Here is a 24,441-nt window from a genome sequence, read left to right on the forward strand (position 1 = left end):
GTTTTTTTTGTTTTTTAAATGCTATTTAATAGACTGTTATACACCTGCCATATAACTTGATGATGTGGTAGTAAAACTCCGCCTATAGTAATCTACTAAATTGCATTGCTCTTAAAAGAAAAAAAGCAAGATTTAATTTGTAATTACATAATTTACATTTTCAAAATCATTTTGTCATTAAATGCGCAATAAGTGTGTTAGTAGTTTAATCTCTGTTTGTTTTAACATAAAACGTTTTTGGCGAAAATTATTTTTCAATGTTTGACTCATGCATAAAATCTGCAACCGCGGCTACAACTCCAATGACAACAAGTGAGAGAGAGCGTGCGGAAATCAGACCAGATATTGTCGGTTGAAAAAGAGAAGATCAAACTTATTTCATGGTTTACGAAATTAAAAAAAAAAAAGAAAAAAAGAAGAAGAAGAAGAAGACTATTTTACGTCATTTAAATAAGATTTTCTTGATGAATTGAAAAAGTTTTTGGTCTATCCAAACATCAGAAAAAAGTAAAAAAGTTTTTAGAAAATTTGTCGAGGCAAAAGGAACGGAGTCAGTTTTAGATTGCATGTATAAATAATAAAATTTGGGAATCCTACGTAAGTATCATTATAAGCCTAGTGGTAAAATACTTTCATCTCCTCTCTGAGGTCTCTCGTTCGAAACGCCGTGCCTTCACTTTTGCCCCTTTTCTGGCATTTTTCGTCGTCGCCGTCGCCGTCGTCTTCTTCCACTTCAACCTGAAAACCATGGAACCAGACCAGTCCTCTTCGGCCCCTAGGAAGGTAACAACGCTTTCTTTCACGGCCTCCAAATCTATCTGAATTCGAAATTGGGATCTGGGTTCTAAAAATCTTTGCAATTCGAACTGAAAAGTGTGATTAAATCTGTCTCTGCAGCTCAAGTTTGCTCCCAAAGCCCCTCCTCGCAGAAGGCTCAAACCCACCGCTCCCAAAACGTAATCTGATAATCTCCCTTCATTTCGCTTTTTTAGTTCTCTCTAATTTTGCGCATTACTCTTATATATGGTTGTGGATAATAGTAATTATCATTTCAAATAAATGAAATTTTGTTTTGTTTTGTTTTCAATGTATTTTTCGATGCAGCGAAGCTGGTGACGAAGATGGAGAAGCTGAGCAGGTCCAGCAACTGCTTCGCCGCATCAATGTGTGTATTTCTTTCCCCCTTTTATAAAACATATTTGGGTCTCTGTTTTTAATAACAAATGTTTTTTAAGGCTCTGTTTGGTTGCCGAGAAACGGTTGGCGAGGAAAAAAAATAAATCGGTGTTTGTGGTCTTAAGCTCCTGTTTGGTTACATTTGTTAAAGACTTAAAGTCATCAAGTGGGTTTTTTTTTTTTAATTTTTTTTTAAATAACCATGTTAGGTGTGACGTGTGTCAGGAATCATTTTATTTTTGGGCAACTGGAAGAAAGAACACTTTGCCCAAATGCAATTATTTTAGCTTACTGAAAAGGTTTTCTTTCTTTACTTCTTTATAATTGATCTTATTATATTTTAAAAAAGATTAATAAAACCTTAAGTATGAGATTTACTATTTTGGTGAAATTCCTTTACAATTCTACTATATGCAGTTCCTTAAATCACAAATATTGTTTTCAAATTAAATTGTTAGAATTTTATCACGGCAACATTTATGGATCTAATATTTTTTACTTTAATATTTATCACATTTTACCACGTTTTACAAGTGATGGATACTGATGTGGCAAATTCTTAATCATTTACTTTGACAATCTTAATCTTATTCACATTTTTTTTTGTCTTAACTTCCTGTTAAATTAAAGCATGTGGCTATGATTTTACAGAGTTTTATGCTTTGTGATGTAAGAGCTTTATGCTCGTCATTTTTGATCAATAAAGTACTCAGATCTTTCATTCAAAAAAATAAAATAAAAAATCTGAAGCATGATATTTTTTCCCCCATTTCATAGTTGAAAATGTGTTTGACAACAATGCAACATTCGTTAGCTTTGATAATGAGCTTATTTCAAGAAGACATTTTATTCGGTTGTTTTGATGAGATATTCTCTGCTATCAACATTGACTTCTTTGCCTCTCATTTTTGTAGGAGAATCATGGAAGACGGAGGCCTAAAGACGAAAAGAAATGTAATTTCTCATCATATTCTTTCATTATTATTTTCCCAAATTTACATTAGAATTCATCAAACATTCATTTCCTTATCTACATTCGAATCCGTTAGTAAAAAGGCTTCAGAGTTCAGTTGTTGATAGATAGATGATGTGACTCAACTGCTGTGACTTGAACTTCTCAGTTTTGAGAAGCATCTTTTGAAGTAATGAGCTCATTGAATTTGTCCCGTGGAAATTGTTATTTATTTTTTCTTGCCCTAGAGGTAAACCATGAATTCGTATCCATTTCTTTTAGGCATAAGTTATCTAACACCCAACACCCATTCTTCATGGAGAAGCTCATCCCTCTGATTAGAGAGCCAGATTAACAAATGACAGTTTAGAAAAACATGTTTCAGAAGGTATGTCAATGGAATTGAGAGAAAGTTGGTCTAAAATGCGACTTTAGGATTTGATAGACTGGTATGTATTTTGATGTGCAAGTACCACGAAGAGATCAAAGGCTTCTCCTCTAGAAATAAATATGTAGATTGAAAATTGTGGAGTCCTGAGAAGATTTATATTAAGGACATCAGTAGAGTGACTAAGGAGAAGTGAAAAGTTAAGTAAAAAATACCTTTTTTGTTCAATTTTTTTTTTTTTTATGGAGTTGCTCAAGAAGCTCAACAGTTGGTGTAAACCCTTCCATATAAATTGAGAGAGAAGTTTTTGGCAGATTCCTATCCCAAAAGCTTGCTCTTGGAGTTGGAAAAAATTGCTTCAACTAAGGGATATTGCTAAATTGTTCATTTGGCTCAAGGTTGGCAAGGGAAGGAATATTTTTCTATGGTTTGATCATTGGCATCCTTTTGGATATCTTCTTGATAAGTTTGCTTACAGAGTGGTTTATGACTCGGGTTTTCCTCTAGGGGCTAAGCTCTCTACCATTCTTAGAGAAGGTGCTTGGCATTGGCCTCTTGCTCATTCAGAGGAGATAGTAGAGATTCAAAGTAGGCTCGTTGAAGTGATTATTGGGGATGCCGACTTGCCGGTTTGGAACTCTAGCAATGGAGTCTACTCATGTGCTGCTACGTGGGAGGTTTTGAGAGAAGAAGATCCCTGTGATTTGGTGGAAGCTGGTGTGGTTCTCCATGGTCATCCCTAAACACTCGTTTATCCTTTGGTTGGTTTTCCGTGATGCTCTTGTTACTAAACAGAGAATGTGTGCATGGGGATATGCTGGGCCTTCAAATTGCCTATCTTGTTATGGCTGTATGGAGAGTTGTTGTGATCATCTCTTCTTCCACTGTGGATTTAGCAGACGGATATGGTACTCTGTCATACATGATTGTGGGTTTTCTGCTCCTCCTTTTTGACTGGGACTCAGTTGTGGTGTGGAGTGTTGCTAAGCTAAAGGATAAAAGTCTCAAAGTTTGCCTTGCAAAGCTTTGCCTAGGTGCTTGCATCTATCACATTTGGAGGCAAAGAAATGCCTGCTTCATGGAAATTTCCCCCGGTCCGAGGAAGCCATTGTAGGCCAGATAAGGTGGGAGGTGCGATCCAGGATTTTGGCTAGGAAATCGGTTCAGATTGAAGCTAAGGATAGGCCTCTCATTCACTGTTGGAACCTTCATTCACTTTTGTAAATGTTTGGTTCTGTTTTGAACTCGTGGGGGTGTTTTTAGTTTCTGCTGTTTGTCTTTGTTGGAGCTCTGTTTTACTGGTTTAGCAGTTGTTGCTGCTTGTTGTGTTGTTTTCCATTTGGTTGCTGGGTTGGGTTTGTGGTTCCAGTGTTTACTGGAGTGATTTTGTGTTCTGTTGAGTTTTGAGCTATAAAAGTATTAATTCATCCAAAAAAAAACCCTTCCATATAATTGGAAGAAAACTGCATGCTTTGGATGGGCCGAACTAGATGGAAGAGCCTGTATTATCCATCAATATAACATGTATGACAGTATGAGGAAATGTGAATTGTAATGATCATCATCATTGGTTTTAACATTGTTGTGGATCCAGTTTTCATCTTATGTTTGGTGTGCGAACCTGCAGCTTCCATTCAAGTTGCATTTGGTCCTGGAGATAAGGCATCAACTCAGATAAAGAGATACGGTAGTGCTAAGGATGGGAGTGGTGGTAAAAGCAGCGATTCAGACACAAAAAGTTCCGATTATGGGCAAACTCTCTTATCTTTACCTTCAGCTGCCAATGAAAATGTCAGAGAAGCGTGTTTTGAAGATTCTACCAGTAAATCTGCGCAGCTTGTCAAGAAAGACTATAGAGAACCTTGGGTAAGAAATCACTGCCATGGATCTCTCTCTCTCTCTCTTGCTCATGTACTGGGCATCTAATGTCCCTGATGCTTCTGCAGGATTACCACAACACTTACTATCCTTCTACTCTTCCTTTGAGGATGCCTTCCTCTGGTGACCCAGGTATACTTTTAGATGCATCCAGAAATAATGACTCCATTTGCAGATGAATATCAAGTATTTATCCTTGTGAAGAAAGACAAATTCTTCTTGTCACATATGGCCATCTTCTAAAATAATTGTTAGTAAATATAACCCTCGGCCTTCTTCAATAAATGAAAACTGCCTTTTCTTTGCAATCTATATTCGTGTCGATCTTCATTTGAATCTATGAACGTGTAACTCCAACATAAAGGTGACCCTGGAGGCGGTGAGGACTGATATTAATGCATACTTCTCACTATCATTCTTTGTTCCTTGGCATAATGCTGAGCAGTGAGGCTGCAAAACCGAAATTCTTGCTGCAACTAGCAAGCTAAAGGCTAAAAATGCTAATGAAGGAGAAATACAAACAATTAATAAAATTACTGTAGTCCAATAAGTCAGCATATCCACATTTTCAGCTCAAAATTGTCGGCCCCGTTTAATAACCCCCTTCCCTCCCCCTTCCCCTTATTTTTACTTTTCCCAAAAAATATCAACTCAAAACATTCTTAATCTTTTTTACTTTTTATATCACATCAACAATTTTTTATTATTATTTAAATAAAAAAATCCACTACAAAACAAAAAATTTCTACTTTTCCATATAAATTATTTCAACTTTATATCACATCAATCACTTTTTACTCACACTCAAAAAAAAAATTCTCCCATAAGGGAAGGGGAGGGGAGGGGAGGGGGATTACTAAACAGGGTCAGGAAGACTTAACTTAGGTTTAATGCACTTAAACATTCTAGCAGATATTAGCGATATTCATAAGTCCCTAGGTCTGTAGTCAATATACAGGAAGACTAATTCACATACTAATCACTACTCGAGTTCCCAAATCATCACACTAAGGACTGATATTAATATTATGCCTCATTATCAGGCTACCCATAAAAAAGACAAAAGGGAAAATACCCAGAAATGGTAAAACTTCTTACAAAATTTTTTAAGCAAACATGCTTTCATCAGATATTCATATAACCCATTGTACCAAAGAATAAGGAAAGCTAAACAGCAATCTTGTATCAAAGGATTATGTTCATGTCACAAATGGGACTTGTGTTAAGTGGTTATTTTAGTGATTGCAGTATAGTTTTTCAGTAATGAGTGTAGAGTGATTATTTCAGCGATTCCTATTGTAATTTTTATTTAACTCATCTAACTCTGTAATGCTAAATACCATTGCTTGTTTTGCTTTCAGAAATTCTTGATGAAGCAGAATTTGGGGAGGCTGCAGCTAATACAGAGTACGATGAAAATACAATAAATCCTGCTTCAGACCTTGGGCTGATGGTTGGTTATCAAATCAAATGTCTAGATAATGTTGCATATTTACTAGAACAACATATTTAGCCATATTTACTACAAATTGGTGATTGGTGACAGGTGGAAAGTGAGGAAGAAAAGATGTTTTTCTTTAAGCTTCCTGCTAGTCTGCCATTTCTCAAGCGATCGACTAGTAGAAAGGGGAAAGAGAAAGTTGAAACCCATACATCATCGGATGGAGGAGGCGTTTCAAACAAGGGCTGCAGGTTGGAAGAGTTGCCAGATGGATATATGGGCAAAATGCTGGTCTACAAGAGTGGAGCAATCAAGTTAAAGCTAGGAGATGCCCTGTATGATGTGAGTCAAAACATGAGCTTGCTTTAACTAGGATACATGCACGCACAGACACTCCCTTGTTTCCTTACCTGCAGTTGGAAGGACCAAGCCAAGTTTTCTTTTAAGAACACCAGTAATTTCTTGCTGGTTTGTCCAGCCAAAACTTATATTTTTTCATCTTTTTGCCAGATAAGTTAGTATGTCTAGACTGTCTAGTGACTTGTTTTAAAACCCCCTTGGTAGGGGTCATATTTTCCATTCCTTACAAAATTAGTAGCTTCAGCGATCATATGTAGAAAGAAAGAAAGAAAAAAATTAAGTTTTTGGGGCTTCTGGTTTATGTGCAGGTTTCACCTGGTTCAGATTGCATATTTGCTCAAGATGTTGCAGCAATCAACCTTGCAGAAAGACAGTGTTGTGTTCTGGGAGAGCTTGGGAAACGGGCTGTCGTAAGCCCTGATGTTGATTCCCTGTTGGATAGCGTAATTGACTTGGGCTAGTGCAAAAGACCTTTCATGGTGGGAGAACTGCTAGAGCATGATAGAGAGCTATTATAGGCGCATTTGCAAAGAGGTAGTTATTAAAGAGTAAATATGTAACTAAACTGCTGACAAGTTGGCTTGTGCTGACCTTTAGGATGTCAAATTCTGAACTGTCAAATCCCTTCACAAAATCCATTCTAGAGAATTAAAAGGAGATATTTTGTCTGTTTTCGTCTATTCGGCAAACAGTAATTAAGGTTTGATAATCTTTTAAACGACCTCGAAAATCTACACAAAATTAATGGATTAAAGTTGAGAAGACTAATTCATTTAATTCAACCAGTTAATCTAAAATTAACTTATATAATCTTATTCCTATTTTTCTACACAACCTAAATCTGACATACAATATTTATTTTTGATGCGATCCATGAACTTAATACAAAATTAACATGTTAGAATTTTTAAAATTGAAAGATCTAACCCGTTTAATTAAATAAATCGAATTAAAATTGACTTATATAATCTTGAAACGATCCAAATTCAACACACAATCACAAATTACTACCCCTAACGGTTATGTTTTGCGATCAAGTGGCTTTAACAAGCATATATCTATTGCCACCAGATAATCAGTAATGTGTCATGACTCCAGGACTCTCTTATTGCTGGAATTTCTCTGTTAAAAGGGATCGGAGTTCATAAAATGGGACTGGAATAATTCAAATTGTTTCAGGAAATCTTGTACATGATCTGCAAATAAATCTCCACACCCTTGCAACGAATTGAAACTTACGATACATATCCAAGCAGAAAAGAGAGGTACACCATGCATACCCTGCCAGCTGAAAGGTCTTCACTTCCATTGTTAATACACTAAGCACAACTTGGCCGGAGGTAAACTTGTACCTATACAAGTTCCCGCCGGGGAAAAGCACCTGTCATGTCGTCAAATTCGGGTCAAGCCCTTTTGGGTCTAATGACATTTCGACCCAACACCACAATCAACAGGACCACAACCGAGATTAAGAACGACGTCTTTAGCCTTTTCTTGAAGGGATCCGAGGCTCCTGCTGCTGTGTCTCCTGGTGTTGTTGTCTTCTCGTCATCAGGGGACTCAAATAACTTGTTCATGCGATTTGTGATTTTATTGATCACTTCCATGAACTTAGCCTTGGTGTTGTCAAAAATCTGCCTTAATATATTCGTTGATTCATTGGAGTCATCAGAAGTCCCACAACTCTCATCTGGATCCAGGGGATTCTTGTTTTCAACTGCATCTATCATGAAAATTTCACGTCCAACATATCAGTAATAAACCAAAATATTTCATGAAGATCACATATCCCTGAATTGTAAGAATTAATCAGAAAACTAAAGTTTGTTATTGATATTAAAGCATTGCTTAGAGCATCGAAAGTTCAGCACCTTATTCTTACCCTACTAATGAAAATTTATTTATAATTGGCTAATCATTCTAGATTAAATACTTAATACTTCAAAAGAATAAATAGCATGTTGCCATTCCCATTTTATCAGATGACCTATTCCTATATAGCAAAATATCACCACCTTTCAAGGGCTTTTTGCACATTCAGTTAAAGGAAAAACCAATGACTGAAGTCAGAAATACAAGATCCATACAGAATTTGAAGGTTATGATAAAATGAAATACAAATATTTTGCAACACTCATTATAATAAATATGACTTTCCTCTATAACTTGAAATGTATTAATCAAATACACTTAACATAATAAACTAAAATCTACAAACCTGCAAAGTATGACTCCCTGAGCTCCCGCACCACCTCATTATTCATAACAGCATCCCAAACTGCTTTATCTGATGATAATGATATGACCATTCTCTACACAAGAAATACCCTTATTAAAAACAAAAATAATCTTGTCAGAGAAAAGAAAAATCCATATGACTTTAATGTAATAAGTGTAAAACATAAGAAGAAAACAGCTATAGCCGTTCTATACATTAGAGCAAGATCACAAGCACTACCACTTCCAGTTGTTAAGTCTTCAATTCACATGCATTCTATCTTGTATATAGCTTTAACCCAAGTTCAATAGACATAACTGCTAATGATATTGTGCGTAGGCTCCAACTCTGATCAGGAATTTCTCATAAAATTTGTCAAAAGCATTTTAGGCATTTAAAAAGATATTGTTGCCACATTTTTCTATTATCAATTTCACTCCCTCAAAGTTCTATAAATATTTAAATATGCCAACGCTTTCTGTGATACTAAAATATATGATATTAAAAAAAAGAAACTATAAATCTCAAATTCAATTATCTTTAATCTTCTCCTACAGTCTCAACCTACAATATTTCACCAAAAAACAGAACAAAAAGAGTTCAGTAAGTTCATGTTAAATAATTCATCCACACAGATTACATGGAAACCTAGATTTGGCGAGTATAAGGCACCTGAACAGACGGTTCAGTCTGCATTAAATGAAATGCATCAAAAACTCTATCAGATCCAAGAGGTTGCAGTGTTCTTGAATTGCAGAGATGCAACGAGGGCTCCACCCAGTCTAACTCCGACCCAGTAGGACTTGTGACTTGATCTGCTGCATCCTTGTCCGAATCAAAAGAAAATTTGTCCCAGACAAGCTTGGAGTATCTAGTAGGATCAAACACCCAATAAATTAAAAACCATTTCAGAAACAGAAAATGTTACAACTATACAATGTAATAGTCATAGTGAAAATATGATTAGATAATCCCTAAAAATATATATTTAAAGTCATAAGCCAACATTTATGGGGGGAAAACAGCTCATGAAAATTATGTTTTGAATTTCTCTTTCTACTTAGGTGTTTTCTTTGTATACTCCCAATGTAATAAGGGGTGTCTTACGCTTTCAATGAGATTGGTTTATTACTTATCAAAAAAAAATGTTTTGAATCATTTGCATCATATGCTAAACATCTTATAGGAGATAGCATTATCAGACTATGTAAGGCAGCATCTGTTTTGACTTAAAACATTTTCTCAATTTTCCAGTGTTTAGTACAAATGAAAAATACTGGTCAACAGAAAATGACTTCCAAGTGAGCAACAAATTTTCCTTTAATACTGGTCACTATGCTTCTTTAGATTACAAACCCTTTAATACTCTGTTCTGGACTGATTACGGCACTTAATCCTGGCATCTCTCTCACAGAAATTTACCAAAAAAATTCTAGCTTTCAATCATATTATAATAATGAAGTACAATTATCTTTGTCTCCAAATCAAATCACAAATCGAGCATAAAAGGAGTTGGATGAGAAAAAAAATTGGAGTCTATTCTCATAAATTTATTTTTTATAACTTTCATAGACCTTTTGAGTTGAAGATTTCTTCTTGTTCTTGGACAGGAATTTCTTGTGCAGGTTTATTGGGTTTCTAAGGATCTTGCAATCGGTATGAATAAGTCATCAACAATTAGACTACATAGACACTGCAATATTGGAAATTTCTGCTTTCTATTCTGTTTGACCACATGTATATAAACCAAGACATTGCTTATAGATTGAACAATATATGAAGCATAGAAGCGACTTCAAATGAGAATAAAGTGGACCACAGTTGCCAAACGTGTGTGGTTTCTTCTACAATATTTAAGACTAATATGACAATTGAGTCATTTTCGATTGCCAGCAAAGTATACAAATCAAATCAATGAATAATTTGCCTATAAATTATTCATCTACTTTCATTTACCCTTCCAGGCTACATATTTCCCTTTATGTGCTACATATATTCAGCATCACCATTTCTATTGTCATAGCGATCCCCATCACCATCACCATCAACGTTATTTCAACGTTATTGTGTGTAAGATTAAACCAAAGGTAGGCATACTTTAAAAATAACACCTGATCCAAGAATTGCTTGTTGGGGAAACTCAATGCACTTGTCATATTCTACCACCATCATCCCCATCATCCCCAACCCCACCGCCATAACCACAGTGATATAATTATACTGGAAGCAATTGATGCTTTAATGACAAAGCTAGAAAAGGAAAAAAAAAAAGAAAAAATCGATCTTCCTAGAGGTACTTGCTCCACCCAATGTATCATAAAACTCCAACACAACAATAACAAAAAAAATCGATGGGAATTTAAAAACAACAAATTTACAATATTTCCCCTTCTAATTACCCGGGTATATATATATATATATATATATATGTATATATAAAATAATGAACAACAAAAAGGAAATCCTAGACTTAGTTTAAATAAAATTGGAATCTTATTTTTCTGGGCAAATAGAATTAGAATCTTACTGTTGGAGAGCAGAGACAGCGTCCTGGACTTCATCCTTGGAAGGAACAGGGCCAAGAACAAAATCATCAAAATACCCATGTGGCCTCTCATCTTCGCACCCATCCACAGCCACCCAGTCAAACTCATCGCACTGAGACAAAGGAGGAGGCCATGTGGGTACCCCAGAGGCTGCAAAAATGGGAATATTATGTGAAGCAAAAGGCGAAGAATTGGACGAGAGAGAAAGGTGGGTAGAGGAACTGGGCTTATGGGTAGGCCTAGAGGTCGGACTGGTAGCAGTAGTGGTAGCATTGGTGGAGGAAGAAGTGGGTTCCTGAAGGGCCCCACCAGCAGCCACGCCGGTGGTTCTCGCAGAAGTAACTGCTCTCCCAACTGTCCTCAACATGCCTCCTCCTCCACTTCCGCCTCCCATGCCTTTGCCACTAAACATGGACAGAAGAATCTCTTATTATATCTTCTCTCTCTCACACTGTCTCTGCCTTTTGAAATCTATCTCCCCGACCGACCGACCGACTGACTGGTGATGTTTTCGATAAAAGTAATGGATAGGGTCACAGGATTGGAACAAGTTCCATTGGCGTCTCGAGTCTATTTCAAGAATGATTCTTCTGTTTGTCTGATAAGCGCCCGAGAGTCTTTTTCGAGTGCTCCCTCTATAAATTGTCTCGCTTAGTATACTATATACGTAACATCTTGCTTTATAATTAAGTTTCTATTATAATTAATGCGATTGTGACATATTAATTGCAATGTAAACAAGTCAATCACTATGGTATACTTTTTATGTCACTATCACGTAGACTTACATGTTTACTTTAGGATTTTAAGTATTTTATGGTTAGTTTGTTTGGACGTAAATTATTTTTTACATAATTATTTTTTAAAATTTAGTTTAGTATTTTAATGCCTAAAGAACTTTTGGGTACTAAAATTTTTCCTTTAATCACTTATAAAAGTTGACGTAATAATTCACGTAACAAGGTAACATGCTATTTCCGATCTATTATTGTTTTGTTTCATCTTGTGTGCCACGCGTAATGTAATATTGTCATTCATCAGTGCTCTTTAACATTTTTTTTTTCTTTCTTAATGTTGAAAGAGAAATTATTCATTTTTGTTATTGGTATTTTTTCATCCTTTTTAACTTTTTGAAGTTATCATTGAATTAATGGAGTCCATGTGGGCCAAAGACCAAAAGAAAATTTATAGCACCTATCTTGTTGACAAATGAAAATACACACTTAAGGTTGCCATGTTCTTCATCTCAAATCTAGGACAAATACAGAGTCTTTTCTATGTTGGGTGTTTTTATGCATTCAAACTTGGGGATTGGCATGAGTTTGAATTTAATTTGTTTTTTTACATATTTTTATTATAAGTGACACATGTCATATTATAATTGGTGCTACATATCATTTGATTGGTTTTCGTAAAAATTTTGGACAAAAGTCAATTATTTTTTTTTCCTTATCACAATGAGCTATGAGCAAATTTTTATACCCCAATAAATTTATCATAAATCGGTGTAACTACAAGAATTAAATTTGTAATTTTCCTTAAAATTAAAGAAACAAAGTCATCCTAAAGAAAAAGAGATCAGGATTGACTGCAATTTATTAACCGAATTGTAACTTACCCGAGCTAAGCTCAAGATGAAATGAAACCTAATTATCGGATAATCTGAGGTGCAGAGCCCATCTGTTCCAACAAATTAACCTTATTGGGGCACTTACTGAGGTGTCTGTCTGAACTTTTATAACTGCAATTTGAACAACCAGGCCGAAGAAGAAGAAGAGGCCAATCTAAAACCCCAAAGCCCAAATGTAGTATGTACAAAACCCCGAAGCCCTTCAGGCTCAAGAACCCTCCAAATAAAAATCTAAAAGGAAATTTTGAAAAGGCAAAGAAGCCCTTAAGACACATCACCAAAACACTGGAAAAAAACGATGAAGGGGGTATTTTCGTCTTTCAGAGAACTCACAGTGACATGATATGATTTTCTCTAAAACCCTAGTTTCAAGTTTGAACCCCATCGACACCGCAGTCTCCGATATTGGCCTCCCACGCAGCCTTCCCCTCGAAACCCAGAGAGAAAAAAAGCTTCTTTAGATAATGGGTATGGATTTATACACTCTTTTTTTGATTTACACTTTCCCTTTGCATCTTTATCTGTGAATTGAAAATGGGTATTATTGTTTTGTGTTCATAAAGTTTGTGGCGGGTTTTGTTCAATGTTTATGTGGGGTTGATACAATATTGGGATTGGTCTGAATAGGGGCATACAAGTACGTGTCGGAGCTATGGAGGAAGAAGCAGTCGGATGTGATGAGGTTTCTGCAGAGAGTCAGGTGCTGGGAGTACCGCCAGCACCCTTCCATTGTGCGCGTCACGCATCCTACCCGCCCCGACAAGGCTCGCCGCTTGGGCTACAAGGCCAAGCAGGTTTCTTTATATATGCATGCCCACATATATGCGTTGTATCGTCTTCTTGACCTTTGAGACTCATTGACTCCCTTCCTCATAGTTTTGCTACATTTACATATACTTGATTTGTGTGCTTGATATTTCTGTGATTATTGATTCTGGGGGTGTCCTGCATGCATTATTTTATTGTTTTAAGTCCTTGAGGAATCCTTTTGTTTGATATTAGTTTTGATTTGAACACCATGATGAGACTTCTTTGTAATGACTTAATTTGCATTAGCCTGCATTAATTCGGGATACAAAATTCAATGCTGTGTTAGAATGATATATACATAAAATCTTAAAGTTGCTTTTTGGTTTTTGGGTGACTAATACCTCCTATCAAACTTCATGAGCTACCATCTGTCATTTGCTTACCATATAAGTTCAAAAGGCTCAGACTGCGAATTGAACTTGCATTTCAGAAAATGCTATTCTTTTCTTGGTTTTCTGAAGGAAGGTATGATTTCAGTTTTGAAAATCTGGGTCTATAAATTTGAAAAGACTTTGACACCAGGAAAGGTTTAATTTGCATTGATCCCTTATTCTCAGCAATCAGCTGGAGTGAAAGGGTTTGATAGAAAGTATACACACACACACACACACACACTACTTGTTCCATATACTCATTTTTATGTTTTTGCGGATGAGTCCTTAAAAACATCCTTCTAACTGTTGCTCAGAAAATTGCTACATCATAATAGTGTCCATAAATGTTTTAAGATTTAGTTTTCCATTGCATTTTTTTCCCTTGGGCATCTGCGCACTCCGTTCTTCATTAACTGAATAGCATTTGCTCTTGCAAAATGTTGCTGTTTGATTGATATATTTCAGGATATCAGTGATGGTATTGCTACCACCTGAATGATTTTCTCTGGATTTCATTTTGCTTACTATGTTTGTAGTAGGTGTTGGTGTTGTTGACTACACCAAAAGAGATCCTATGTACTTAATGATCTCCTTTTAGAGCTGAGCTTAAAACAAAAGGAGAAGGTAAAGATGAAAAAAAAATGGACGGAAAATAATAATACGTGTTTCAAGGACTTGGAGAGGTCCTTGGAGGATATTTTAGCTTCGTTTTTTCATACTTTGTATCTCTAGATGGTGGCTTTTGTGTTCCCACTGTCGCTTAGTTATGTCGATTTTCTTGTTCGTTTTTCTTTCTAGTTTGATGATTCATTTTGTATACTTCCAGTGTACTTAGGGGGGCCTAACGCTTTTAATAAGACTTGATTATTATTTATAAAAAAAGAAGAAGACAGTTGGCATTACAATCTACTGATGCACTGAATTGTCCATTTTATTTAAATGCCATATTACAATGTTTGTGAAAGGTAAGAACAATTGCATCTCTTTCTCGAGTATTATGCTGCAGTAGCAATTGCTATACTTACTTTGATGATGTACTTATAATTTACCTGTTGCGCTCTGTACTTAGTGACTGGTAATATTCTCAATAGGGTTATGTGATATATCGTGTACGTGTAAGACGTGGCGGACGGAAGCGACCAGTTCCTAAGGGTATTGTGTATGGCAAACCCACAAACCAGGGTGTCACACAACTGAAATTCCAACGCAGCAAGCGCTCGGTCGCAGAGGAGCGTGCTGGACGTAAACTGGGCGGTCTTAGGGTTCTCAACTCTTACTGGCTCAATGAGGTATGTATAAAATGTATTGTATTTCACAACTACTTTTGTACTTGTTCATTCATCTGCAACTTTAAAAGGAGACTGCACTGGGACTTAGAACTGTAGAGGCATTCTTTTTTGTAATACTCAAGACTTCTGAATGATGGTGGGAACCCATCGATTGAATGTCTTATTAACAGTTGGAAAAATATTGTGAGAAAATGGGTTGTGGACTGGTGTTTGGGCATGGAATTTTCTTGAAAGGGTTCTCATGTGAAATTTTGTGTTGTCTTCCCCTTCGGATAAATTTTTGTCAAGTTCTCTAAGCATGCCATTTGTTGTAACATTTATAATTTCACTTTTCATATTTTGATGCATATTAATTCCGTTTTTTTTTTTTGCAGGATTCTACTTACAAATACTATGAGATTATCATGGTTGATCCTGCCCACAATGCGATCCGCAATGACCCAAGGATCACGTGGATCTGCAAACCGGTTCACAAGCACAGAGAACTTCGAGGACTCACCTCTGCTGGGAAGAAATACAGAGGTCTCCGTGGAAAGGGACACACGCATCACAAGGCACGGCCTTCGAGAAGAGCAACTTGGAAGAGGAACAACACTCTCTCTCTTCGCCGTTACCGTTAAATTGCAAGACATTTTTGGTGCTTTTTTTATTGTCTAGTTTTATCGATCTCTTGTAAGATTTTAGTTTAAGAAACTTACGTTTTCTGAATTAGAGTTGTTGAACATGGTTGATCTGGTTATGCTCAAACTTCTCAGTTTTGTGCTTGTTGAATTTGGTTTGGGATATGTCACCACATAACTGCATTTCAAGCTTCAGGCCTCTTGTTACTGGAATTTACTTGTGTTCTTTGTTAAAGAAATGCTTTGTGCTGATTCTTTGTTAATGGAGAAGCTTTTTGGACCCAAAGAATACAAGCCCGACTCTTGACTAAACCAGCTTAATGGACTAAGAAGAAACTTTCGGTCTAACTTTGGTCCAAGCAAATATGTATTTGTTACAGAGCAAGCCTTTTGAGCCCAAAGAACGTAAGTCTTTAGGGTGAAATGACAACTACTTTTATTTTTTATTTTTTATTTTTTTATTTTTTGGCACAATTCTAATTTAGTTCTGGCTAATAATTCTTGTACATTACCTTGGTATACAACAATTGTATACCAAGATACATTGTATGGGTCCCATGAGAAATGATACACTTATATTTTATATATATTTCTTGTACATCTACAGACAATTAAGTTTTAAATTTATGGGGCCCAATGTGGGTCCTATAAATCTAAAGGTGGAAAAGATGTATGGAAGATGTAAAAATATCATTTTTCGGGTAAATCACCCTCTTTTTCTAATCACTCCCCCTTATTTTTGTTTTTCTTTTTTTAAATTTTTTTTTATTAAGGATATTTTGTCATTTGAGACATTAAAATTTTTTGGTAGTTTGGAATGATATTATCGCAATCTTAAGTTTGTGGGACATTAATTGTCAATTAAATGGTAGTTTGAAAATATGGGTGTACAAGCGGGCAGATTTAAGAATGAAGCATTCTTAAATCTATTCTTAAATCTGTATGTTAGAACCACCGATCAATTTCATTTACAAAAAGTTTTGTATTGAAATTGAAGAATATTCCTCTCACTCTTCTTATTTGTATAGCAATTAATTCTTCATAAAGATAGAAAATCCACTTGATTTTTGTTAATAATTTTGACAGAAAGTGTGTTGGTAGGATGTCATTATAGGAAAAATGACACTTCAACTATGATAACCCACATTACTTTTAATTGTCCAAACTCTCATATCCGGATTTCTTGGGATGAGTCTGACATCTGAGTTTGCAAGACCTGCTTGTCCCGAGCCTCGGTTGGATGAGTTGAATCTCGATTCCGGAATGTTTGTATACGTATTCCCAAGACTCAATCTAGATGTATCTCATGTCGCTTATTCCCGAAAATAGTTTTTTCGGGGGATAACTAATTGGGGCTTCTATCTCCCGGAAATTTTGTTGTCTTAGTTTGAGACCCGCAATTCTCAATGGGCCGGTAAGAGTGAGATTATTCCCAACAGATAGAGACAAATATGGCTAACCCATCTTGCTTTTCCATGGTCTTACCAAAGAAACACACCATTTTACGTGCATGGCATGGCCGGGCGACCATGCAGCATCAACAATGTGATTGTCGAAAAGACATGTTGGTGTGGAGTATAACATTACTCATGATATTATACTTCAATTACATTTGACGTCTGTTGAGATTGTATTCTGAACTCCTAGCTTGCAAGCAATTGCCTCCGAGAAGATTTTAATTTTTACATGAAGAATGATCATTTGAAAGACTTGGATTTTAAAAATACTTTTTCCCCTAATTTTATTCAAGTTAATAAAGTTTTTGTTTTTGTTTTTTTTTTTAAAAGAACTTTTTCGTTGTGCCCTAGAAAAACACAATTGGGAGACGGTGAAGCAATCTTCCTTTCTTTTTGAGACTGGTATTTTGGATAGTAAGCTCAATGCTACTCACATAGCCTGTATTCCTATAACTAGCAGTCCTGTTAGTGTTACTGATTTTAGGTCGATTAGTCTCTGTAATGTTTTGTATAAGTTAATCTCCAAGATTCTTGCTAATATATAGGATCAAGGAAGTTTTGCCAGATATAATGTCTTGTACACAGAGTGCTTTTATCTCAGGTCGCTTGATCACTGACAACATCTTTGCAGCATATGAGACCATGCACTTCATGCAGACTAGCATATGGAGTAAGGTGGGGTATATGAGGATTAAACTTGATATGAGTAAGGCGTACGATCGGGTGGAGTGGGTTTTTCTGGAATCTGTTATGGGAAGACTTGGGTTTTTCTAATTGGTGGATAACCTGGATTATGGCCTGTGTTCATTCTGTTTCTTACTGATCAGTGCTGGTTAACTGGAATCCTGTGGGAGAGATTATTCCTACTCAATGGATTCGTCAAGGGGACCCTATCTCCCCTTACCTATTCCTATATGTGAAGAGGCTCTCAGCTCCCAAGCTTCTTCGATCACCAATTAAGCTGAGCACAATGAGGTTATAAGGGGCCCTAAACTTAGCCATCTATTTTTTATTGTCTATACTCTCAACTTCACCCATGAAAGACTTATGGTCCATGCATGTGTTACGTACCTAAGTTGGAGTACGTATATACATTCGAGCAAATGACTTTACAAAGGTGTGCATTTGCTTTTTTCTATTTTGGAAGATTGAGATTAATTAATTAGGATACAAAAAGCCTCGCAAACTCATATGCTATATATACAGTGCATCTATATAACAAGAAAAATAAAAATTCAAACAACGTAACCGATTAATTTTTTGTTTTGCAAAAAAAAAAGTTACTAAAAAAAAGGAAAAACAAAAGAAAACCACTAGTGAATCTGGAATCTATATAATGTGCTTGCAGAAAAAAGGAGATTAAAGCTCTGGTGTTTATATATATATACACATATATTTTGTTCTTTTGCAATGCATGCATATATAGGCGAAATTAGGGGCCTAGCTAGCCCACAGTTCCAGTGCAATTTATGTTCAATTGCCTCTTATATCTACTCTCCAACGTGACAGCGCGCATGCACCATGTTGTATCCAACGATTATTTCCCAACTTTAATTTCAAGGGCTCACTCCCATTAATTTTACTTTTACAATTAATGTATATATATATGCATGCATCCTATATATGTTGCATGCACATAATACGTGTTTTATGTAGTACTGGATAGGTACTCAGAATCTCCAAGGCTCCAAAGATGGTTCTATTTTCTCATATTTGCGATGCTTTATTATAAACATCCTGTCATTTATTTTCATGTGATCGGAAAACTGTTTTATCTATGATAATATACATGTTTTTTTTTTTCTTTTCTTGTAATTTCTTTAATTAATATTTTATATATAATACTCTATCTTAATAAGTAAGACCAACGTCAGCACATGTAATATTTCATTAAAATGAGAGCTGAATAACCGAGACATTATTTGGACTCACATAGATGTTTGGACTCTAAATTTAGAGTCTTTTAATTTAGATTTCATACATAGATGGTTTTGTTGTATACGCAGTATCATTTGGTTATGCTTTCATTTATATCTTCTACCTTGCTATTTTTTGTTATTCTATTGATTGACATAGACTTTATTATATAGTATAATAGATTGAATGTAATATGTTCTGTTGGTTGTTGTTAAATACGTACATTTTATGATCTATATAGTAACATATGGAAGACGCTCGATCTTAGTGATGCAAGTAACCCTGTTATGGTAGAGGACAATCCTGAAACACCTTCCTCTGCAAATGCTGGAAGCCCCGAATCTTTCCTCCGATCACAATAGACACAATCCAAAAAACCACCCATGAATTAGCCTATTGTATGGGATCACTTTAAAAAAGTGGAACCAATTGATAAGGACAACCCTAAAGCTATGTACAATCATTGCAATAGGTATGTAGAAGGCAAATTACGCAAAAAGAAGAAGAAGAAGAAGATGAGGGATGCCTAGTCCGGGGGAACGCATGAGAGAGAGAGAGATGAGAGCAAATGAGATGGGGTTTGACGGCGTGAGGAAAAAATAAGAAGTTAAGAACCAAGTTAAACCCTATTGCAAAACGACGTCATTTTGTATAATATGTATATATAACGGTTGCCTTACAAAAAATTACTAACCGCCCCACTAGGTATGTTTAGCGATTATTTTTAACTACCTTTAAAAGCAATTAAATGATTTAACGATTAGCGATTATAAGCAGTTAAGAGTTAACCGTTCGTTTTTTCAGCCCTACCCATAGCCCCTAGTAATGGGCTTCACATGTACACGTACTACGATAATGGCATACAATGCTTATGCATTGATGAGGAAAACGGGCGTATTATAATTTATTGGACCATCTCATGCATGCCACCTTAAGGATTCTAGCTCTGATACCCAAGTAATGGCTTTTTTTTTGGGAGATTCTTTTGACTTGTTTTCAGATTTGCCTTGATCACAATGAACTTTCGTATTTTCATTTTTTTTTACTAGTCATTTTGTTAATCAAAACTACCACTTCTCTTAATTGGCTAAAGACTATTATAACTTAGATGGTTAATTTGTATACTTAGATTTCTCTCAAAATGGAAAAGCAAATTATTATCTGTCGAGAATAATCTCATCGAAAACTGTTTTAACATTGTTGATCTATAATTAAATGATCAGTCTAGAAGAAAGACGTACACGTAACAATATTTATTGGGCCCTAATATCCGAAAGCCCATCGGTCCATGAGAACGGGTTAACTGTTGAATTAATGAACCGAAAAACCTTATTACATATATCTGTCTGAATAATTTCAAGTTTTTTTTTTTTTTTTTTTTTTTTTTTTTTTTTTTAATTAAATTTAAATGTTTAATTAGAAGGAGTTGCTTAATTAAGACGTACAAAGAGATCTAGGGATTCACATTCATGTTCATGTCATTGTGTTTTTTGTCACTTTCCTCCAACCTTTTTAGGCTTGTCTACAACAAAGGTAATTACGTCTATGTTTTGATATTTATGGGTAAAGTCGATTCCACTTTGTAATTCAATAAATACGTCAACTTTATGCATGTGACTTCTAATATTTTTGTCTCCTATATATTAATTCCTTATCCTAAGTGGAACTAGATTTTTGGGGCAACGAGGAACAAAAAAATAAAATAAAAAATAAAAAATTTGGAAGATTCAATTTATAAAAATAAATAAAATTTAGAAGAAATTTTCAAATTTTTTTATGGCATTTTTAAACTAAAATATATATATATATATACACACTATAAAGAGATCAAATTTTAGACCTAATACTTTAGGAGTTGGGACAAGGGCAAATGGCTTACGTAATGGTTTAACTTTTTCTTTTTAATTTGCAGCATTATTCTGTCTTTCAATTTTTACTTTCAAAGGTACATATGGTCCCTCCATAAAGAGCTAGCCACGTATGCCAACTTGATCATGCCAACTCTCACATGCATCACATTCAATCATATTCTCTCTAAACCCAAGCATATAATCTGACCACTTTCTATTTATGAGGTAAAGATGTTACCTTTAGCTTCTTTTTAAAAAAAAGAAAAAGAAAAAGAAAATTAAAAAAAAAAAGAAGGAAAAAATGAAGCTAGCTTAAACAACCTACTAATTTCCTTTATATACAATCCCACCAGCTTCTCAGTGTTCTTACTGTCCTGACTGTTTACTTTTACCAATTTAGTTAAAAAAGAATCAAATTTGCTTTAGCTTTTTTACTAGCTAGTTTAGTTATAAAAAAAAATCCTAATTATCTTTTATTTTAAAATATTTAATTAGTTTTAAAAGAAGCCCATCTCAAAAGAGAGTTTAGTTATTGATCGAAGTGAATTAATTTTACCCGAAAAAATTTAACTACAAAATCCTTGTAAGTGGTTATCCTTCCCCCACTATCCTTATTCTTTAACTGGAGTATTATACCAGATTTAGAACAATACCTCTTTATGATTAATAATTTCAACAATTTGATAACTGGGTGTACGTACATCAAGTAAACACCCAATGCATTTGACAACATGGGACCCTTATGCATGTGATGTGGATTCATGCATGCATATGAAGTAGGTCTCATACTGTCAAATGCATTGAGTGTACATTTGATGTTCACAAATAATGATAAAATTTGATCAGAATTATGTGGAGAGATATTCGTCGTTTTAGGGGCATGCGCGCAGCTTAGATTCAAACTCCATGTTTCAAGGAATAAAGTGTTAAATGAGGCATTCTTAATCATAATAATTAATAAGGTAATTATAAGTCTGTACGTTTGTTGAAACTACGTACGAATCAATTAATTTTCAATTCCTTTAAAAACAATTTGTTTAAGATGGATATATTCTATCAAGGTTTTTTTTTTTTTTTTTGTAAGCTGATCAGTAAGTACTCGTTAGAACCCGGCCTTAGCAATTCCATGCCTCAACTTAACCCCATGCCACTTCATTAATTAAAGTCCATCACTCTGATGCCAAAAACTAGCTAGAGTGAACAAGCATGTGAAAAGACTATTTAATGAGTTTGGCTCTCTCTATGTCTCTCCCCGGCCATCTATAAATACCCATGACAATATTAATGTTCTTCATCACCGAGTTGCTTGCAAAGTCTATGCAATTTTCTCTCTTGTCACTGAGCTCCCACTCCCACATCTTGCTTCACTCCTCCTCCCAATCTTCCATCTTAATTCATTGAGGAAGACATGGGGTGTTTTTTATTGGGAAATATCTGTTTGGGTTTTTTGTGTTTGCTGGTGTGCACTACGTTGGCATTGAAGCTCGACGTAGTGCACGACCAAATAAGGCCCTCCCTTCGCTCTGAGATCTATACCAATGACCGTACGGCGTATTTTATTCCAGTTGGGATTGGAAGCCCCCCAAACAGTATGTACTTGGTCCTTGACGTAGGAAGCAACGCCTTGTGGGTTCAGTGTCAACCCCCAGCTTCGCCTTCATTTGCGGAAGTACTGTCCTGCAGGCTCGAGGGATGTGAGCGCCTCGCCAACACCCGTTGTCATAAGGGTGAGTGCCTTTACAGGTTGCATTTGGCTGATAAGTCCTACACCGAAGGGAAGGTAGGGATTGACACCATCACAGTCGGAGGCGTGGCCATTCGGAATATAGCCATATCATGCGGAATCGAAAACAGGGGATATTTCACAACCATCCCCGGAATTATGGGCCTCGGACAGGACTGGCGGGGCATGTCATTCTTGAGTCAGATCTATCAGCTGGCTGGGGGTGTTTTCAGCTACTGTTTGCCAAGTTCGGGGACCACGTCCGGGTGGTTGGAGTTTGGGCCTGGAGCATATCGTGATGGCCCTACATGGGTCTCCTTGCTGTACAACCCATGGAACCCCACTTGGTACTACGTGGAACTCTCTGGCCTTGGAGTCGGAACCAGGCGGGTGTCCCTCCCTGAAGGGATTTTCAAGTTGACACCAAAAGGCGATGGTGGGGCTATTATTGACACCATATCCTTTGTAACCACCCTGCCAAAAGTGGCTTACGAGGCATTTCGCGATGCCTATGTTGCAGAAGCAGCCAACCTCCCTCGTGCTCCCGAAGACTCTGTTTTCGATACTTGTTTTAATTTGACGGGGTTGGGGACGGTTCAAGTGCCAACCGTCTCCTTTTACTTCGGTGAGATCGGGACAACCCTCACCCTTTCTGCCAAAAATATTTTGTATTTGGCCGACGAAGTGGGAGTTTATTGCTTCGCCTTCAAACCAACCTCTACCAGACTTGTTACAATCGGGACCTTCCAACAAGCCGGCATCCAGATTTCAATTGATTGGGGTGGGTTTTTAGGATTTGGGCCTAATTTTTGTTAGGTATCCCTGGGAACTTGCAAAAAGTTTGTGGCATACATAATTGTTTTCTCGTGAGTTTTGTTAACCTGTCTGATCCCTTCCGCTACGTACAAACCGTACCGATTAATGAAATTTCCTCTGTAACTTAATTAATTGTCGCTCTCCCTTCTCTAACTCTTTCTAAACCTTCAAATTATTCTCTGTTTGAGTGATTAAATTATTCTATGTTCAATCAATTTGGATGTAACAAATTTTTCATTTATAACTTTTTCTTTCGGTCTGTCACAAACTTACAATCTATATATAATGTCCATGTACATCAGCGCCATATTTTTTTTTTGGCCTTTATGACTACAAACAGCAAACGGCTGCCATTGCTTGCAGCATACTTGGCATGCAACTGATTTTATATTCACGTAGGGATCACTTTATCTTCCAAAACAGGAAAAAGACGAGTTTCAAGTGATCGTTGGACTCATTTAGTAAAAGATGTACGTCTCTTATCTCTATCTTCCAAATAAAGAAAAAGTTAACGCAGTTACGTACGCAGTGCTGCTACTCTTTGTAAGTTCATTTCCTTCGATCATACGTTACCGGCCAACTCGTGGCACCAAACCTCACACGTACATCGATCTGTCCCCAATAATATCTCAGAAAATGTGTTTCCATTTAAACTGGATTGAAAGTTGAAACTGGCTTAATTAATTAACATTAATTCTCGTAAAATGGAATCCGATCCGGGGCTTACATCCTGTATTTTTATATATAAAAACTAGCGTTTCCTGAACTTACTGGCATACTACATCATGCCACGTCATCATCTAAACATTTTATTATTATTATTATTTAAAAAAAAAAAAAAAAAAAATCGACAGAAAAAGGTTTCTGATAAGGAACGTTTTGGCTCCTTTGGCAGAAAAGGTTTGATTGCCAAAATTAGCAACCCTGGCCTTTACTTTGAAAAGGGGGGAAGATAATTGGCCTTGAATCCCTTTATCAATGGCGCCAAGAGAAAAA

General features: G+C 36.0%; 4 protein-coding genes across 4 annotated transcripts; 3 read left to right on the forward strand and 1 right to left on the reverse strand.

Moving 5' to 3' along the window:
• The first annotated feature begins 627 nt into the window (after positions 1-627).
• On the forward strand, positions 628-6,864 carry LOC133871066 (DNA-directed RNA polymerase III subunit rpc4-like). The gene is made up of 9 exons (XM_062308419.1): positions 628-783; positions 898-956; positions 1,105-1,165; positions 2,091-2,130; positions 4,144-4,382; positions 4,463-4,526; positions 5,756-5,847; positions 5,941-6,177; positions 6,504-6,864. Exons 1-9 carry the CDS (start codon positions 748-750, stop codon positions 6,654-6,656), a joined length of 981 nt encoding a protein of 326 aa, XP_062164403.1. The 5' UTR covers positions 628-747; the 3' UTR covers positions 6,657-6,864.
• Positions 6,865-7,336: 472 nt separating this feature from the next.
• LOC133870081 (uncharacterized) lies at positions 7,337-11,596 on the reverse strand. Its single transcript, XM_062307121.1, has 4 exons — positions 10,941-11,596; positions 9,086-9,284; positions 8,414-8,507; positions 7,337-7,918 (listed from the first exon to the last, which is right to left on the reverse strand). Exons 1-4 carry the CDS (start codon positions 11,369-11,371, stop codon positions 7,599-7,601), a joined length of 1,044 nt encoding a protein of 347 aa, XP_062163105.1. The 5' UTR covers positions 11,372-11,596; the 3' UTR covers positions 7,337-7,598.
• A 1,304-nt stretch (positions 11,597-12,900) lies between these two features.
• On the forward strand, positions 12,901-15,826 carry LOC133870108 (large ribosomal subunit protein eL15z-like). Its single transcript, XM_062307157.1, has 4 exons — positions 12,901-13,057; positions 13,217-13,383; positions 14,865-15,062; positions 15,437-15,826. The coding sequence occupies exons 1-4, from the start codon at positions 13,054-13,056 to the stop codon at positions 15,680-15,682; spliced, it is 615 nt and encodes a 204-aa protein (XP_062163141.1). The 5' UTR covers positions 12,901-13,053; the 3' UTR covers positions 15,683-15,826.
• Positions 15,827-22,314: 6,488 nt separating this feature from the next.
• On the forward strand, positions 22,315-23,445 carry LOC133870534 (protein ASPARTIC PROTEASE IN GUARD CELL 2-like). Its single transcript, XM_062307698.1, has one exon. The coding sequence runs from the start codon at positions 22,315-22,317 to the stop codon at positions 23,443-23,445; it is 1,131 nt and encodes a 376-aa protein (XP_062163682.1).
• Positions 23,446-24,441: the final 996 nt, after the last annotated feature.

Source organism: Alnus glutinosa, chromosome 6 (assembly GCF_958979055.1).
Source record: "Alnus glutinosa chromosome 6, dhAlnGlut1.1, whole genome shotgun sequence".
Classification (NCBI taxonomy): Eukaryota; Viridiplantae; Streptophyta; class Magnoliopsida; order Fagales; family Betulaceae; genus Alnus; species Alnus glutinosa.

Bases quoted from the DNA above. Each gene is read 5' to 3' on its own strand.
- LOC133871066 (XM_062308419.1), top strand. From the start codon at position 748: ATGGAACCAGACCAGTCCTCTTCGGCCCCTAGGAAG. The intron at 957-1,104 runs GTAATCTGATAA...TTTTCGATGCAG, and splicing joins AAACCCACCGCTCCCAAAAC to CGAAGCTGGTGACGAAGATG. The intron at 2,131-4,143 runs GTAATTTCTCAT...GCGAACCTGCAG, and splicing joins GCCTAAAGACGAAAAGAAAT to CTTCCATTCAAGTTGCATTT.
- LOC133870108 (XM_062307157.1), top strand. The intron at 13,384-14,864 runs GTTTCTTTATAT...TATTCTCAATAG, and splicing joins TGGGCTACAAGGCCAAGCAG to GGTTATGTGATATATCGTGT. The intron at 15,063-15,436 runs GTATGTATAAAA...TTTTTTTTGCAG, and splicing joins ACTCTTACTGGCTCAATGAG to GATTCTACTTACAAATACTA.
- LOC133870081 (XM_062307121.1), bottom strand. From the start codon at position 11,371: ATGTTTAGTGGCAAAGGCATGGGAGGCGGAAGTGGAGGAGGAGGCATG. The intron at 9,285-10,940 runs GTAAGATTCTAA...TGATCCTACTAG, and splicing joins GCTGTCTCTGCTCTCCAACA to ATACTCCAAGCTTGTCTGGG. The intron at 8,508-9,085 runs GTGCCTTATACT...TTTCTTGTGTAG, and splicing joins AGACTGAACCGTCTGTTCAG to AGAATGGTCATATCATTATC.
- LOC133870534 (XM_062307698.1), top strand. From the start codon at position 22,315: ATGGGGTGTTTTTTATTGGGAAATATCTGTTTGGGTTTTTTGTGTTTG.